At 40.6% G+C, this 16,880-nt stretch overlaps 1 protein-coding gene across 1 annotated transcript in view; it reads right to left on the reverse strand.

Moving 5' to 3' along the window:
• Positions 1-16,880, reverse strand: part of GRIK3 (glutamate ionotropic receptor kainate type subunit 3) — a 324,566-nt gene that overhangs the window by 42,839 nt on the left and 264,847 nt on the right. The window contains exon 11 of the mRNA XM_069067957.1: positions 10,046-10,269. Coding sequence (XP_068924058.1) covers positions 10,046-10,269 — 224 coding nt within the window. The remainder of the gene's footprint in view (positions 1-10,045; positions 10,270-16,880) is intronic.

Genomic DNA, 16,880 nt, shown 5'->3' on the forward strand with positions numbered 1-16,880 from the left:
GAGAGAGAGAGAGAGAGAGAGAGAGAGAGAGAGAGAGATTACTGGCTGGCACAGTTCACATTACAAGGAATGTTCAGACATTTATCAAGTTGCCAGAGAGTGTCTCCAGGGCTTTTCAAAGGCTTGTGGGATCGTTAAAGAGACAAGAGGCATAATGAAGGCTCCCATTGCAAGGAACCTTTTTGGTTGTAGCAATAGGACTGGCTGCTCAGGGAGGGCTTGTAAATGCTAAGGCTGAGGTCCAGGCCAGAGCTGGTCTCTCCTCTTCAGAGATGGGAGGCTTAGAGCTAAAAGCTTTGCTGACCAAGGACAGTTTCATCTTGAATGGCTCTTTCTTTTGGTCTGTGTGTAGGAGTGGTGGAAGGGGGTGGGCTGGGATGGGTGGGTAAGCATTTCAAAGAAAGCTCCAAGGAGAGGACCCAAACTTGAAATTCTTAGATCTCAAATTACCTCTCCAGAGAAAGCTCTGACGAAGGAAGGACTTGACACCTCCTTAGGCTTTAAAGGAAAGTAAGAGACAGGAAAGGAGAAATATGGGCCTATTGGAAAGATGTGGGGGATGACGGTGAGGAACCAGATGGAGGAGGCTGAACCAACACATGGGCCCTCATTGACAGCTCATAGCTCCTGCTCTGCCCCAAATGACTCAAAACCAGGAAGATGACTCAAGAGTTGGAGCCTGGCCCTGTTCTCTGCTCAGTTCCCCAGGGGCTTAGAGAAGGGTTTCAGAGAGGAAGGTCAATACTATGACTCCAGAAAAAACACTGGGTTTAGGTGTCCTGAGTTTAATTCAAGCTCTGACATATAGTAGCTGTGTGACCTCCCTGTGCCTCAGTTTTCTTTTATGTAAAATGGGCATAATAGCCTTTGCATGAGCTATTATTATGGGCAAAATACTTTTCAAATCTTTCAGTGCTATAAAAATAAGAATTATTACTATGATTATCATCTCTCTTTTGATGGAATTAAGATGGAAATAATTCTGGGCAAATTCCTATCTTACTACTATTCTTTTGTATTTAACATTCCATGGACCACTAAAGCAACTGCTTTTTGTAGCTTTTTTTCAAAGGATTCAGATTTACACTCATCCTCTATGGGCATCTTGAAAGCATCCTTGGCACAACTGGTTGTACCAGGGATGATATGTACCTCATCCTGTTCTTGATGCTTTTGACCTTCTCTGCTAGGTCTCTATGTTTTGAAAACCTTGAATTCTATGTAGCTTGGTGATTATGAGTATTTGGTGTGGTGATATCTATTAAAAACATCATTCTTAAGCTTTTATGGATCAATGTCATGATGAGGCAATTATGGGCAACAGTTTGGTCTTTGGTAATGGTCCAGACTGAGTACAGTTTAGAGTGAATTCTCCAAGATATTTCAAAGTCTATATTTGTAGAATTGGAATGTCATACACCAGTCGATGAAAGATAGTTTCTGATACACAATTCTAGCTACCAGGTCACAAGTTACTAGGTATTGAGTATGTGCTAATTATTCACAGTCTATGGGAATATGTAGATAGTTTTACTATTTCCTTGCATTGGTCCCTAGGTCTTGACTTCTTAAGGATAAGCCTGGTATTAATTCCAGGTGATAATGACCTGATCCTGAATCACCATTATAAACCCTTTTGTTTCCATAAACATCTACATAATTCAGCACCTGTTCAATGTTCCATCATTGATATATTGTGGAGTACATGTGGATGCCATCCATGGAGAATCTTTTGATTCCAGTCTTGGATCTTTGCCTTTTCGTAGAATCCATACAGTAGTAACCCACTTTCAGTTATATTTGACAAATCAAATATCATGAATTTGCTATCAGTCTTTATTATTTCTCATTGAAATGATGTTTGCTTGTTCCAAAAGTATTTCTTTAGGGCTTCTACTATTTTGTCAAGTACTCTAAGGTTGCCTATATACCTTCTTCCTCTTTTTTTGGTGAGGAACTGTTCATCTTTCTGTAACTGCCTTAGGGTTGTGTGTTTCAATAATATCTTCTAGGTTTTTGTGAGAATACCTTCCAAATCTATTATTGTTTATTTTATAGTTCCAAGGGTATATATCAGCCTGGTCTTGCATATATGTTCTTCCCATACATCTTTTATTCCAGAATGCTAATAAATCTCTTAATGCATTCAAACATAGGTTTCTCTTTGAAATTTTTATGTCTGATGTTTTTTGTCTGGAGGAGACCAAGGTATTTGTAGGTATCACCTTCAACCATTGGTTCATTGTGACTTCTAGATTTAAGCTTGAAGCCTTCAGTCTCTATTTTTCATTGGCATACATATAATTTTTCCATTTTCAGGTTCCAGGAGAAATTTTGTGTCATTGAGCAAGATTCAATGAGCAGAAGGAGCTATTTAATATGTTTTTGGTGGAACTATATAGCTTGACATTGTTCATATTACCCAATAATTATTAAGATGTTTTGTTTCAGGGCGGCCAGGTAGCACAGTGAGTAAGAGTACTGGCTCCAGTGTTGGGATGACCTGGGGATCGAATTCGGGCTCAGACACTTAGCACCCACCCAGAAACACCTGGCTGTGTAACCTTGAGCAAGTTACTTAACCCTGATTGCTTTAAAAAAAAAGATGTTTTGTTTCAACTTCTCTCTTAATTTGGAGACTATATTTAGTACTATTTAGGATAAATCATTGTATACTTAAGACCAAGCAGACCTAAGTGAGCTGAATTGGTTTCCTCCTCAAATGCCATGCTTTATGTCAATTGTTATTGATATTATTGTGTTGATAATTTTTTTTTTACATAGAAAACAATTTTCCACATGGTCATCAAATGCTATAGTTCTTACTACACTTGGATCTATTATATATATTTGCATTACATGAATAAACCATAAGTGTACAACTGAATCAAAGGTTCTGAGATAATCAACAAAGGGAGTAGAAATGGCATTTTGGAGCAGCTTACTCCATAACTACTGAAATGGTAATAAGTTACTCTTTATACCTGCTGGGACTTTTTGACACATTCATTTTGTTCCCCAGCCAATATATTGTTTTCTTGTATTTATAGATTTTTTTTAAGTGATGCAAATTGTAAAGCTTTTTATAAAGTGCATGAGAATATAATTGACCTTCATTAAAAGGGGTCCCTGGTGTTCTCATCTTTTAATAAAAGATATATAATTTCTCTTGTTGAAAATGAAAGAAATAATTTTAAAAGCATTTATTAAGCACCTACTACATGCAAAGCATTGCATGAAGTGCTGGGGATATCGAGAGGGAAAAGTGGAGAGAGTTCTTGCTCTCGAAGAGCTCACATTCTAATGGAAGAGATGACACACATAGGAGGCTTCAACTCAGATGGAAAGATCTCATGGTCATTAGGGTGAAGTAACAAAGGAACTGGTAGTGTATCTTGCTTAATGTCATATTTAATGACAAAATGATATCTGTTTCTGATGCTGAACCAGTCGATAGTACTTTGGTGGTAGAACTTTCTTTTCTGAGTCTTCAGTAGCTGTGGTTACTAAGGAGGCAATGGTTGTAGCATTTGCAGAAGAGGTGGTCAGGTCATATCTTGGTTGCTTCCCAGGATTATGGCTGGGTAGGCTGGGTTGGAAGCAGGGCCAGTGGTGTGAATGGCACTACCATTCTCAACAATCTTGGGTTTTGGAATGTCTCCATCAGAGTCACAGGGCAGGTGGTGGTGGTTTAACTTGACTGGCACGTGCTTTCTCTCATCTCTCAAGGAATCTTCCTGCTTCACCTGAAAGCAGGACTGGTAAAGTCCTTTGCCACTCTGAAGTATTGTGAAATGTTTATGCAATAATTGCACATCTATGATTTAACTGCACAGTTTTGGAAAGAAGCTAGAGTTGTAGTCACCTCCCTTAAGAGAACAGTTCTATTCTTCATTATATTGGTGATGTGAAAGTTGTCTGGTATTTGTTTGATTCAACTTGAATTTCCATTGTTCTAGAATTCTTATGACTAGGGAGATAACTGGAAATTTTCCACATATTCCTCGCACTAGGATTTTTGTTGCTTTACTCCTCAAGCCTCTGTATTAAAGTCTTTGACTGATGTTCAACTTTTCTTTTGTTTTGTGTTTTAACTGCTTTTACTACTTGTACTATCTTAACTTTTCAACTTTTACAAAGGAATTCAAAATTTCTGATTTTGTTTTGATTTCTGGATTCTTTTCCACAAGTTTCATTTTCTTTTTGTCTTTAACTGAGCAATATAATCATAATAATAGCTAGTATTTGTGTAGCACTTTAAAGTGCTTAAAAATTATCTCATTTGAACCTCACAGTAATTCTGGAAGGTATTTGCTGTATTATTCCAATTTTAATAGATGAGGAAACTGAGGCAGGCAAAGGTCAAATTACTTGCCCAGGATCACACAGCTGGTCTTTGGCTGGATTTGAACTTGAGTCTTCTTGACTCCAGGTCCAGCACTATATATATATTGTGACACCTAGATGGCTGAAAAAATGAACATGACATTCAAATTTTCCAATCCATGTACCAGCTAGATAGTGTTGTAATCTTCCAGTTCCTTTCCACAGATCTTTAATGGCTTTCTTAAGTTACTTCTGCCATGGTAGTGTTGGATGCCTCTATTTCTTGATGGTTCCACTCTTCCTACTTGGTTTCTTGCCATGGCAACATTTGCCATGTATACTACTATTTCAGGTCCTAAAATGTCTTTAAACTTTCTGTCAAATACTGTGGGAGAATGAGTTTGTTCATGATGGTTATACCAGACACCAGTTTTTTTTTTAAATTGTGTTTTAGTCTGTAAGTTGGATTCATGGTGTCAAACTCAAAAAGGGTTTTTAGAATTCTAATCATAGTATGCACATTTCCTTTTCAAAATTACATAAACTATCAGGATTTGGTCACCTTTTTCTGTATTAGTTATAATTTCTAAAGTTTGCATTAAATGAAGATCTTTAATGACTTCAAGGTCTTCAACTGCTGCTTCAGATTTTAGTAGTATCTTCATTTTATGTTGTATTTTGTCCAATCTAGGCTTTGGGATGAAATTAATTTTTATAATTGCCCTACGCTGGACAGCAATATGTTGTTGCATGACTTGTAGATGAGGGCACCATTGACAGAAAGCAGTGCCTTGCCTAATCCCAGTGACATCTGTTCCCTGTTTGTTTTTGACATACCACTGGCAGATCATGTCTTCCATGGTTTGCTAGCTTTAATGGTCAACATCATCTGGTGTGTGTGTGTGTGTGTGTGTGTGTGTGTGTGTATGTGTGTGTGTGTACACATGTGCTTGCACGTGCTTCCTTCTCTTTAGAAAAGTAGAGGTGATGCACTACAGTGGATAGAACATACAAGCATTTTCAGCAGGCAGGATGTTTACTGGTATTTTTGGTTTGTTTCAGTGAATCTTGCCTTCTTCTGGTACTGGAAGGTGAATGTATGCTTAGATCTTCAGTGTCATCCCAATGGTTTTTGAGCGGGGCTACATTTCAACCTTATGCTGCTCTGTAGATTTCTTCAAAGGACAGTTCCATCACACTGTCTGGGGTGCAGACCCAGTAAAAGCCCAGAGCTACCAGGCCTATACAGGTACTATAGGGTTCTCAGGGAACAGAAAGTCCTCCCAATACATGAGTCTGGCTGGCTTTCTGTTACTTTACTAATGATCCCCACCTCCCTCCCATCCCAACCTCACAACACGGATGATGGGTTGGGCTTTAAGGGGTATTATTATTATTATTCCAGATGATATATGAAAAGTATCTGCAGATCTGGGTTTTGGTCCCTGGACTTGTCTGAAGTGCTAACCATTATCCCTCCTGCCCCCATACCCTCTGGCTCTTTAGGATTTCTGATCTGGACTAATATTGGCCCTCTGAGCCTAGGGATTCTTGTCACATTGGGATTAAAAAAACACTCCAGGGGCCATTTATTCATCTGTCAGTTGTCTCATTCTTGCACTAGGCTTGAGACCAAAGTCTAGGGGATTCTCCTATAGGAGCCAGATGAAGGGGGGAGGGGGAAGATGTCAAACCTATCACTTGCCTGGAGGAGGAAGAAAGTTCAAGGTCATGTCCAAGTGTGAGCCAGATGTGCTGGAACAGATGAGGGAAACAGCAATGGCCCCTGAAACAGTGCAAGGTCTCCAAGGTCAGAGGTATGACTTGGACAGGATTGGTTTCCAGAAAAGACCCACAAAAAGACAGTGGTTGCCCTCTGACAAGGGTGAGATAGAGAAGTCTTCTACTTAATCCCCAGAACCTCAATTGCCTCTAAGATACAGGTCTGAGCCCCAGTATTATCAATTCCCTTGGCAGGGATTTCTGTGAAGGGACTGAGTTAGTTCTGGAGGGGGGAAAGGGAGCATTCCAGTTTAGCTCTCTTGAATTCCTTCCAACCTTTTTGCCTCCCCTAGAATTAGAGTTGGAAACATTTTAAGAGATCAAAAGGGACTCAGAGACCACCTGGTCCAATCCTCTTATTCTGCATATGGGGAAACAGGCTCAGAAGTTAAGTGACTTATTTAAGTATACATAGTAAAGGTGTGTGTGTGTGTGTGTGTGTGTATTTTGTTTTCTTTTCTTTATAAGATTAGAAGTAGTATGACAAAGTGTAAACAGTGCTGGACTTGTAGTCAGAAAATCTGAGTTAGAATCACTACTTTGCCATTCAGTATCCATGTGATGGGAAAATCACAGCCTCTCTGAGCCTCAGTTTTCTTTTCTATAATATAGTAATGTCTGCATTAAAAACAGGTAGCCTTTATAGAACACTTCAAGGTTTGCAAAGCACTTTACGTGTTATCTCATTTGATTACCATAACCATCCTGGGAGGTAGGGGCTATCATTCCCATTTTACAGATGAGAGAACTGAGGCTGCAGGAAGTTAGATGATTTGCTCAGAGTTAAATAGCCAACAAAGACCTGAGGCAAGATTCACATGCAAGTCTTTCAGATTCTGAGTCCAACTCTATTCCTTTCATATTACCTACTTCAAAAAGTTTTGGTGAAGTTCAGATTAGGTAATGTAGGTAAAGGGCTTTCTAAACCTCTAAACCTACACAAAAGTCAGCTATTATCATGTAAAATCAGATAGGGCACCATCTCACTGGACAGGGCTCAGTCATGGCAGCCATCTTCTCTCAGTTTTGATGATGGAATGGGCATTATGTGGGTGTTCCCAACTCAAGCTCTACATGATCCCTCTCCCCACATACTCTTCTTGTTAGAAATTAAAATGCCTCCTGTACTCCCTTTTCTAGACTCTCTAGGTCTCATGATCATGGGAGGGAAGTTCAATAACATCACTAGTATTTTCTACTGCGCAAGGGGCATAAGCCAGTGTCTATTTGCAAAGGGTTCTTTGTATACTCTAGCTAATTCAGAGCTAGAACTGGGATCCCTAACCCTTTGATTCTCACATTGTATGGTACCCAAAGGAGGCTATGGCAGGAGCCAGAACACATTTTTCATTTGGTTGATGTGCTTCACATCTGCTGGCATAAGGGACCCTGTCACACTGAGACATGACTGGGAGAGGTGATAGTTGTCTAAAGGAAGGCAGTGTGTTGGTTAATAAGCAATCACTGAATAGTACCCAGAATTATGGAACCTCAAAATAAAGGAGATCAGAGGTCATCTGGTTCATCCCTCAGCTGAAGATGAATCCCATCTATAGCTCTCTAGCATATGCTGGCTTCTAATGCCCCGTTCAATTCTAAATCTAATTTTTTTTTTGCTTTTTGAAGGGCAATTGGGGTTAAGTGACTTGCCCAAGGTCTCATGGCTAGTTTTTGTGATAAGTGTCTGAGGGCTAGTTTTTGTGATAAGTGTCTGAGGCCGAATTTGAACTCAGGTCCTCCTGACTCCAGGGCTGTTACTCTATTCACTGTGCCACCTAGCCACCCCTAAATCTATTTCTAAATGAATTTTATTGGTTTCTAATTGATTTCTAAATCAATTAAATCAAATTGTTTTTTAAATCAATTCTAAACCTAAATCTCTGATCCTATTATCCTATGCCTGTTATGTACAAAGTGCTATACTGTGTGTTTGGGACAGAAATACAGAAGTGAAACAATTCCTGCTCTCAAGGAGTTTATAGTCTATTGGATGTTAAATCTAAAGCTGCTCTTTCCTATCTTTCCCTTTTTGTCCCTGGTTCTGTTTTCTAAAGCCATGTAGAACAAGTCTAATTCTTTTTTTCCCCCATAACAGCCCTTCAGATACCTTGACGGCTATTAGGTCCCCATTAAATCTCCTCTATTCTAGACTAGGCATTCCTAGTTTCCTCATTCAACCCTTGTAGGACCCTCAGTCCCTTCCCAATCCTGGTTGCAATCTATGTCCTCTAAGACCATTCATCCCAAACCTATCCTGACCTTCACTAGTACTTACTTAAAGGATCTAACTGGGGTTTACCAGGAAGCTGAAAAGGCTCTGACATTGAAATTGGTTGCATTGGTTGAAGGCAAGAGCCATGGTGGATATACATCAGACTTTGACCGGAGACATGATCTCTCCATGACCTCACTAGACATTCCTGTCCCTGGATACTCTCAGAAAGACCTCTTTTCATAAACTCCTATACAAGCATCTTTCTCCTTTAATTACCTAAGAGATGCCTTCAGATCCTTATCTAGTTCTGAGCTACCTCTTTCCCTAACCTTGCCAACAAACACAGACATCCATGAACTCTACCAGATACTTCCTTCCCTGGCCTTGATTCACAGACACTCTCCTCCCTAGATTCTCTGAACCTATGTTTTTCCCTGGACTCACGGCCAAGCAACTATCTCCTTAGGCTTCAGTAGACATCAATGCTCCCATTGTCTTCCCCAAGCTTTAGTCTCCTTGCTACAGTTAGCTCAGAAAGTTTCTGGTTCCTGACCCCGAACCTTCAGTATCAGTTACTTATGGTCAATCACTCTGATTTCTCCTACCCTCTCTAAGAAAATTCTTCTTTCCGGTGTACTGACTGAGGAGACTCCAAAAGCATGTCCCTCTCTTCTCACATTGCTCTTACAGGGCAGCAAGACCCAGCCCTGGGTTGAAGTCTTGTGACTTCTCTTGGATTAGCAAAGTGGCTAATATTCTAGGAGTTGGGCACAGCATCCAGCTGACAGAAGGCTGTCGCTTTGTGGAGGGGCCAGGGGGTTGATGTAATGGCCGAGAGACAGCCAAGAGTAGCTTGAGGTGGTTGTTTTGCCCCTGATTGGCAATTGTGGGGAAAGATGGAGGTATAGAGGGCAAACAGACATGTGGATTGTTCATGTGTGCTAAACCATACCATGTGTGCATGAGTGCACATGAACACATGCACATAAATATATGTGTGATGTGTGCATGGATGCATGATTACTTGTGTGTATGCCATCAAGTACCCTGTGTGCTGTGAGGGCTCTCTGACTGAGGCTAATTCTCATTGGTCCTTGTACCCCTAAAGCAATCTCAGCATTGTAGTGGAACTTAGTTGCCCCTGGCAGCACTAAGGGTGATCAGCTCCCAGAGGTTCCATCTTTAGTTACCAACTTAGTCCTCTCTTGAATGGCATGGATGGTACTCATCACTGAGACAGGGCCTAGAACTGCTGGAATTCAAATTTTTGGAAACAGTCTGGGGTCATGGATAATCCTGATGTCTGAAGGTCAATGTCAGTTCCCAACTCTTAGAAGTTCCCAGAGGCCCTGACAAGAGGGAAAGGCAGCAGAAAGTCCCTGGGCATTTGGCTCTGGATCTGATGCTCATGCAATGGGGATGGTAAAGAGGCAGATTTCATAGTGGAAAGCTAAGGCATAGAGGGAGATAGTCTGTCCAAAGTCACATAGTAACTTTTTAGGTGAGAATATAGGGATGCAACCTAGATATCTTGATTCTGAGTCAAAGGTTTTATCTCCTGACCTCTTCCCACAACTCCTCATCAACACAATATGGCCCCATGTCACATACAATAACCCAAGAATAATGGGGAGCCAAACATGATGGATGATGCAAAAAACCCCACCCCACCACTATACACACCTACCGCCCCAATCCATGAAGCTCTAAAGGCTCCCTTACCTGGCAATGACGAAGAGAACACAGCTGACACCCAGATAGGCAAGAAGGACATACATCCAGATGTCAGGAGATAAGGGATTGAGGAAGGAGAATACGCCAGGATTGGTGCCATTCGGTTTGCGGTACAGGATACTGACGCCGAGGGTCATGAAGGGCTTGGAGAAGTCAATGGCTTTTTCCCGGATGTGTGTGATGGTCAGAGGAGCTACAGCCAGGTCTGCCTTCTGTATGGAGTTAGGGAGAGACACAGAAAGAAACTGTGAGAGACAGGACCAGTCAAGGATTGGAAGAAGGGGCAATGGGATATTACCTGGGGGAGGCTATGGAGACCCTTTTCTGAGAACCCTACACCAGGGAAGGAGGCAGGGGAGGTCTGAGCCCTGGTAGCCTGGCTTTCTGATGAGAATTCAGCTAGTTCAAGAGGAAGGAGTTTATTTCCTTCTCTAGGAAGGACATTGAGGAGAGAAACACTATGGAAAGCATGCTAGATTTGGAGCCAGAGACCTGGGTTTGAATCCTGTAGCTATGACATACTACTTGTGTGACTTTGGATGAATCACATAACTTAGACTTTTTTTCTCATCTGTAAAATGAAGTGATATCTAAAGACCATTCTAGTTCAAAAATTATGATCTTATGACCTCTGGGCCCATTCTCTCGGCAATTAATATAATTGAATTTCCACAGAGGAATACTGCTCTTCCAAGGGTATATTAGGCAAGCCATATCTTTGCTGAGCAGTAGTCTACTGCCCAGGCCAGGAGCAGGACAGACATACTCAAAATGCAGAAGGGAAAGACTAGCATTGAAAGGACAGGGCTCCTCAGGAAGATTATTCAATTGTGAATTCACTCAATTTAATTAGAGAAACATTTGTTAATCACTTGTATGCGTAGGAGTCTATGTTTAACCTGAGGATACAAAAATGAAGTAAGAAACAGACTCTGCACTCAAGGAATTTACAATATAATGGGGGTGGTGGGAACATGTTACATAGATAAGTAGGAGGCTAAGGAGAGTAAGGACAGAGGAGTGATTTATGCAAAGTCCTAGAAGATTGAAGAGAGAAAGATCACTTTCAGTGGGGAAAGGCAGTGTGGCAAGGACAGTTTCCTACTGCAGTTGGTCTGGAGGGACTCCAGCAAAGGTTGATGGGAAGGAGTAGAGGGAGTTCATCTCAGTCATGGAGGTAGGGCTGACATGAGCAAAAGCTTGGGGCTATAAAAAGGCAGTGAGAAAAAAAAAGGGCAGTTAGTATGTGATGATGAGTAATAGAAGACAATGCTTGAGAGGAAGACTGGAGTCAGACTGTGGAAGATCTTGAATGAATATTGAGAAAAATACCTTGGATTTTGAATCAGTGAATTTGAATTCTGACTCTGCTACTTATTAGCTCCCTGTGTGACTTTGGGGGCAGACCCTTAATCTTTCAGATCCCAGTTTCCTTTTTTTTTTTTGTAAAATTCAGAGATTTTTAAAAAAAGATTATGTTCAAGGTTCTTTCCAGTTGTATTGCCTCTGAGAATCTAGGATCAGAATTTTATACTTTATTCTATAGACAATGGGGAGTTATTGAAAGTTTTTGAGCAGGAGACTGATGTAACCAGAAGAGTCATTAAAATGCATATGGTTAGACTCACTTCCATGGAAGGGCAGCCATATATCTAGGGGTATAGGTGGCCCTTGGAATGCAGGTTGCCCAGATATGTACAGTGCCATTTTGTGGCAATGTTAGTTCAGGACCACAGATAGTTCCTGATCATTATCCTCCTCCTCCAGGCTTTAGAAATCAAGTTCCTGACATTTTTCCTGTTTAATATCTATATCACAGCCTCACCACCTACTTTAGGCCTGGCCTCAGTCCTGTTCTATGACTTGAACTTTGAATTGTCATATTGAGAATGACGGAGTGGAAAGAGTGGGCCCGATTCAAATGCTCCCTTTGGTGTGTGACCATTAAAACGTTCCTTAGTTTCCTTATCTGTAAAATGGAGCTAATATCTGCAGTAATTACCTTCTAGGGTTGTTGTGGGGCTCAAATAACATAATGTTTAGAAAAGGACTCACAAACTTTGGAGCTCTATATCAATGTCAGTTATTATTATTGTGTGACAGTCACATCAAGCCTCAGGGGTTCCAATGAGATTGTATTTATTGCCTTGTGTTAAAATCTTGAGTTCCCTTTGTTTATGACCCACAGTTGGCACATTGGTTTATGGACATTGGAGGCCATAAGTATTTTCCCTGACCCTTCTCTGGTTATTCCTTTCTGTGAATTACTGGCCTCTACCTCCTCCATTATTTGTTTTTCTTTGTCACACCTCATGTACTAGATAGTAGCTAGCTTTGCAATTTGGTCTGACCATTTACCTCCTCTGGCTTCTAAAGTGCTCTTGCCCAGATTAGCAAGTTTCTGGTCAAATATCTTTTCCTCAATATTTGTGACATGTGCTCTGTGTCCAGTCAGAAGTTTACCATTTTAAAATTTTTAGTTATGGCCAGGAAACTAAATTTCTTTCTTTGATATATCCTGAAAGCTCCCCTTGATAGGGCAACAGGGAGAAACGATGGAGGTGAAAAAATGCTAGAAAGCAGAGGCTAGGCAGATTGGAAATAAGTTCTTCTGGTGCCACAATTTGCCACAGGCTTGTTTTGCTTCTTGGGGCAGCATCTGAGCAGGCATATATCCATGCCTTACAGTTGTGACTATTGTTTGTTCATCCCTCAAGAGATAAGTAGGTAGCTATGTGGTATGATGGATAGAATGCTGGAAAGATTCAAATTCAAACACAGCCTCAGACACTTACTAGTTTTGTGACCCTGGGCAAGTCACTTAACCCTGTTTGCCAAAGTTACCTTATCTGTAAAAATGAGCTGGAGAAGGAAATGACAAACCGCTACTGCATTTTTGCTGAGAAAACCCCAAATGGGGTCACAAAGAGTTGGTCGTGACTGAAATAACTGAATAACAACAAGAGAAAGATAAAAGAAGGGATAGTAACCCTTTCTAATTGGATTGAGAGAGTAACCCATCCTAGAGAGAAAGTAGAATTTTACAATTCCTATTTTGCCTCTACTTTTGCTACCAATGAGACCGATTTTTATGCTAGGGAATGACAGAAGAAAAATATTTAAACAGGGACTTTAAAACCAAGAAGAATGAGAAGATGGAAAAGGAAACATAGAGTTTTCTTTGATGAGTTCAAGTCTCGAGTTCCAGACACATTTCAGCCCAGTACTGAAAAAAGTGGCTGATGTGATTGCTGAAGTACTATCAGTGATTCTGAAAAATCACAGCAAGTGGAAGATGTGTCATAGGAATGGGAAAGGGCAAATAGTCTAATTTTCAAAAAAGGGAAAGAAGATGAATACTTCAGCCTCTAGGCTAGTGAGCTTGACATTGATTCTGGGTAAAATTCTAAGATGGACTGTGAAAAGGGTGGATTGTGAGCACTTAAAAAGGGTTCAGAAGGTGATCATTAAGAACCAGCATGGGTTCATTAAGAACAAGTAATGCCAGACTAACATCATGTCCTTTTTTGACAGGGTTACTAGATAGGTAGATCAGGGGAATGCCATAACCCTAGTATATCTGGATTTAAGTAAGGCATTTGACAGTTTCTCATGATATCCTAATGAACAGTTTGGAGAGATGTCAGCTGGAAAATAGTTTTCAGGTGGGCTCAGAACTGGTTGACTGATTGGACCCAAAGTAATGACTCACAGATTGATTTCAACCTGAAGGGAGGTCTATAGCAGAGTAATCATGGTTCTATCCTTGACCCTGCTCTAAACTTTTTTAAACCAATGACTTTGATGAAAGCATAAATGACATGCCTATCAAATAATCACTTATATTTATATAGCTCCTTGAAGTTTACATTACAACCTTTGACCCTCATGACAACCCAGGGAGATATCTTACAGGTTATTTCCCTCATTTTAGAGATGAGGAAACTGAGGCTCAGAGCAGGCAAGTGGCTTGCCCAGAATCACATAGCTAATAAGTGTAAGATGTAAGACTTGAACCCAGGTCTTTTAACTCAGGTCTAGCACTCTATCCACCATATCATGGTATCTTTCAATTCTAAATGACCCGAGCCTGGGAGTGACATTTAACCTAAAAAAAAGGAATTCTGAAAGTGGATTGAAGCAAAGGGAAAAATGAATATGAATAAATGTTAAGCTCTTCACTTGGGTTAAAAACTCAAATGTATAAATATAGCATGGAAGAAATTTGGTTAGACAGCATTTCATGTGAAAAAGATGTGAGGCTTCCAATAGGCTGCAATTTGAATATGAATCAACAGTGTAAAATGGCCACCAATGGATGGAATTTCATTTCAGATTGCATTAATAAAAGTATAGTGTCCAGAGCCAATAGATCCTCTCTCTTCTACTCTTGCCAGACCTTATTTGAAGTATTGTGTTCAATTCTAATCACCATATTTTAAGCGTGACATTGACAAGTTAGAAAATATCAATAGCAGAATAGCTAGGATTAAGAGATAACTTGAAACCATGTCACGGTGAAGTTCATTTGAAGTAAATGGGGATGATTAGCAGAGAAGAAGAAAAGACTTAGGGGAGATATAACTGATTTATTCAAATATTCAAAGAACTGACACATAGAAGAGGGATTATATGTGTTCTGCTTGACTTCAAAGGTTATCTAGTCCATCTTCTACCCATTGAAGGAATCCCTTCAGATGATCAGTCTCTGCTTGAATCTCTCTAATGACAGAGACCTCACTACCATATGGGGAAGTCCATTCCATTTTTTAAGCACAGTTAAATTTTTCCTTATACTGAGCCAAAATTAGCTTCATTGTTATCTCCTGTCACTGGTCACAGTTCTGTCCTCTGGGATCATCCAGAATAAGTCTAATTTCCTTTTCTTATGCAGCCCTTTCCAACCTTGCCCCTCACTCGTCTTTTCTCTTTAAATGAAAAATTCCCAGTCTTGTTATTCAAAGTTCATTTTCCTAGCTACAAAAGTAGCAAGAGGAACACAGTCTCTGTGCTGGCTACTTCTCTGTGTTAGCATCACAGAATTACAAATGCTAGGCCCAACTAAAAACCCGATTCTGATACAGAATCCTCTCCATATCACCCTTAACATTGATCCTCTGCTTGAACACTCCCGGGGAAGGAGACCTCATCACCTCCTGAAATAGCCTATTTGACTTAAGGACAACACTAAATTGGTAGCAAGCTTTATTTTTGGTTTTCAGTTACACTTACACCTACCTTTCCGCAACTTCTACCCATTGTTTCTAGCTCTTCTCTCTGGGGCTAAGCAGGTGTCCATTCCATAGTATAGCCCTTCAAATACCCAAAGTCAGCTATTAGGTCCTTGCTAAGCTTCCTTTTCTCCATGCCAGTGAACTCTGGGACCTTCAACCAATGTTCATGAGAGATAACTTGGCGATGCCTCACTGTCCTAGCCGCTGTCCTCTGGATGCTCTCCAGTTTGCAAATGTCCTTCCTAAAATGGGACTAAATAGAACACTTCAGGCGTGGTCTGACCAAGGCAGAGGACAATGAGGCCGTCTTCCTTCTTCGAGGCACTAGACCTACTATGCACCAGGCACTGTGCTACATGTTTCTTACAGTTATCTCATTTGGTCCTCAACATGACCCTGGGAAGTATTATTATTATCCCTGTTTTATAGCTGAGGAAACTGATACAGACGGAGGTTAAGTGATTTGCCCAAGATCATTCAGCTAGTAATTCTCTTGAGGCTAGATTTGAACTCAGATCTTCTTGACAACACTCTATCTGATATACTACCAACTGCCTCTTTTTTTTTTCTCTTTGGACGGCAGTTATGGTTAAGTGACTTGCCCAAGGTCACATGGCTAGTCTTTGTGTTAAGTGTCTGAGGCCGGATTTGAACTCAGGTCTCCTGACTCCAGGGCCAGGACTCTATTCACTGTGCTGCCTAGCTACCCCCAACTGCCTCTTAATGCAGCCAAAGATGAACTTATTTTTTTGGCGACTATGTAGGTAACCAAGAAAACTGAAGTAACTTCATTTTGTCTTTAGTTCCCCTATTTTGCCTTTGACCCTGTTTCTACTGCAGCCCCTGCACTGTTTATGACCTTCCTTTCTGCTGAAACAGAAAGTATTCAGAGCAGTCCTATTTATTAGGGCAGGGTTATGAGAAACAGCTAATCCAAACAACTGCCTTTCCTCTTAACACTGCCGCCACCCAACTTTATCCTTCAGCCCCCAGTAATAAACCTTGTCCAATCAAGAGGCTCTCTGTATCCAATGTACCTCCCCTGTAATTCAAATATATATAAGCCTTATACTTTTGTTCCTCCGGGGAGTCTCTGCCTGTGCAGGTAAGCTCCCTTGCTGGCAAATTCATAAACTCTCTTTAGTTCCTAAATGCCTAATTTTGGTTCTGCTTTTGCTCTGCTTCAGCATTCGCAGTTCTACCCTCAGTAAATGATAGTAGCAGTGGGATTCCCAGATAGACAGACTTGTGGACAAAATTCCAGGATTGGCAACCAGGGAATGTCACTGGTTCCACACACTCAGGAGAGCTCTTACATGTTACCTGCTGAGTACTTGTATTTGGGTGGGATAGAATTGGATATGCTGCCCTGATCTGCAAATGGCAATATCCTCAATGGATTGACATATGGCTGACACACATTGTGATTTCTCTTCATTAAGACCCCCAGATCTTTTTCAGATAAACTATTATCTAACCACACCTTTTCAATCTAACACTTGTGAGATTTTTTATTTGAACCCTAGTGTAAAACTTTATATTTATCCCGATTAAATTTCCTCTTATTAGACTGAGTCCCATCTTCTGGT

Source organism: Petaurus breviceps, unplaced genomic scaffold (genome assembly GCF_028583685.1).
Source record: "Petaurus breviceps papuanus isolate PSGF00001 unplaced genomic scaffold, PetGlider_PUasm1.0 90760, whole genome shotgun sequence".
NCBI classification, from domain to species: Eukaryota; Metazoa; Chordata; class Mammalia; order Diprotodontia; family Petauridae; genus Petaurus; species Petaurus breviceps.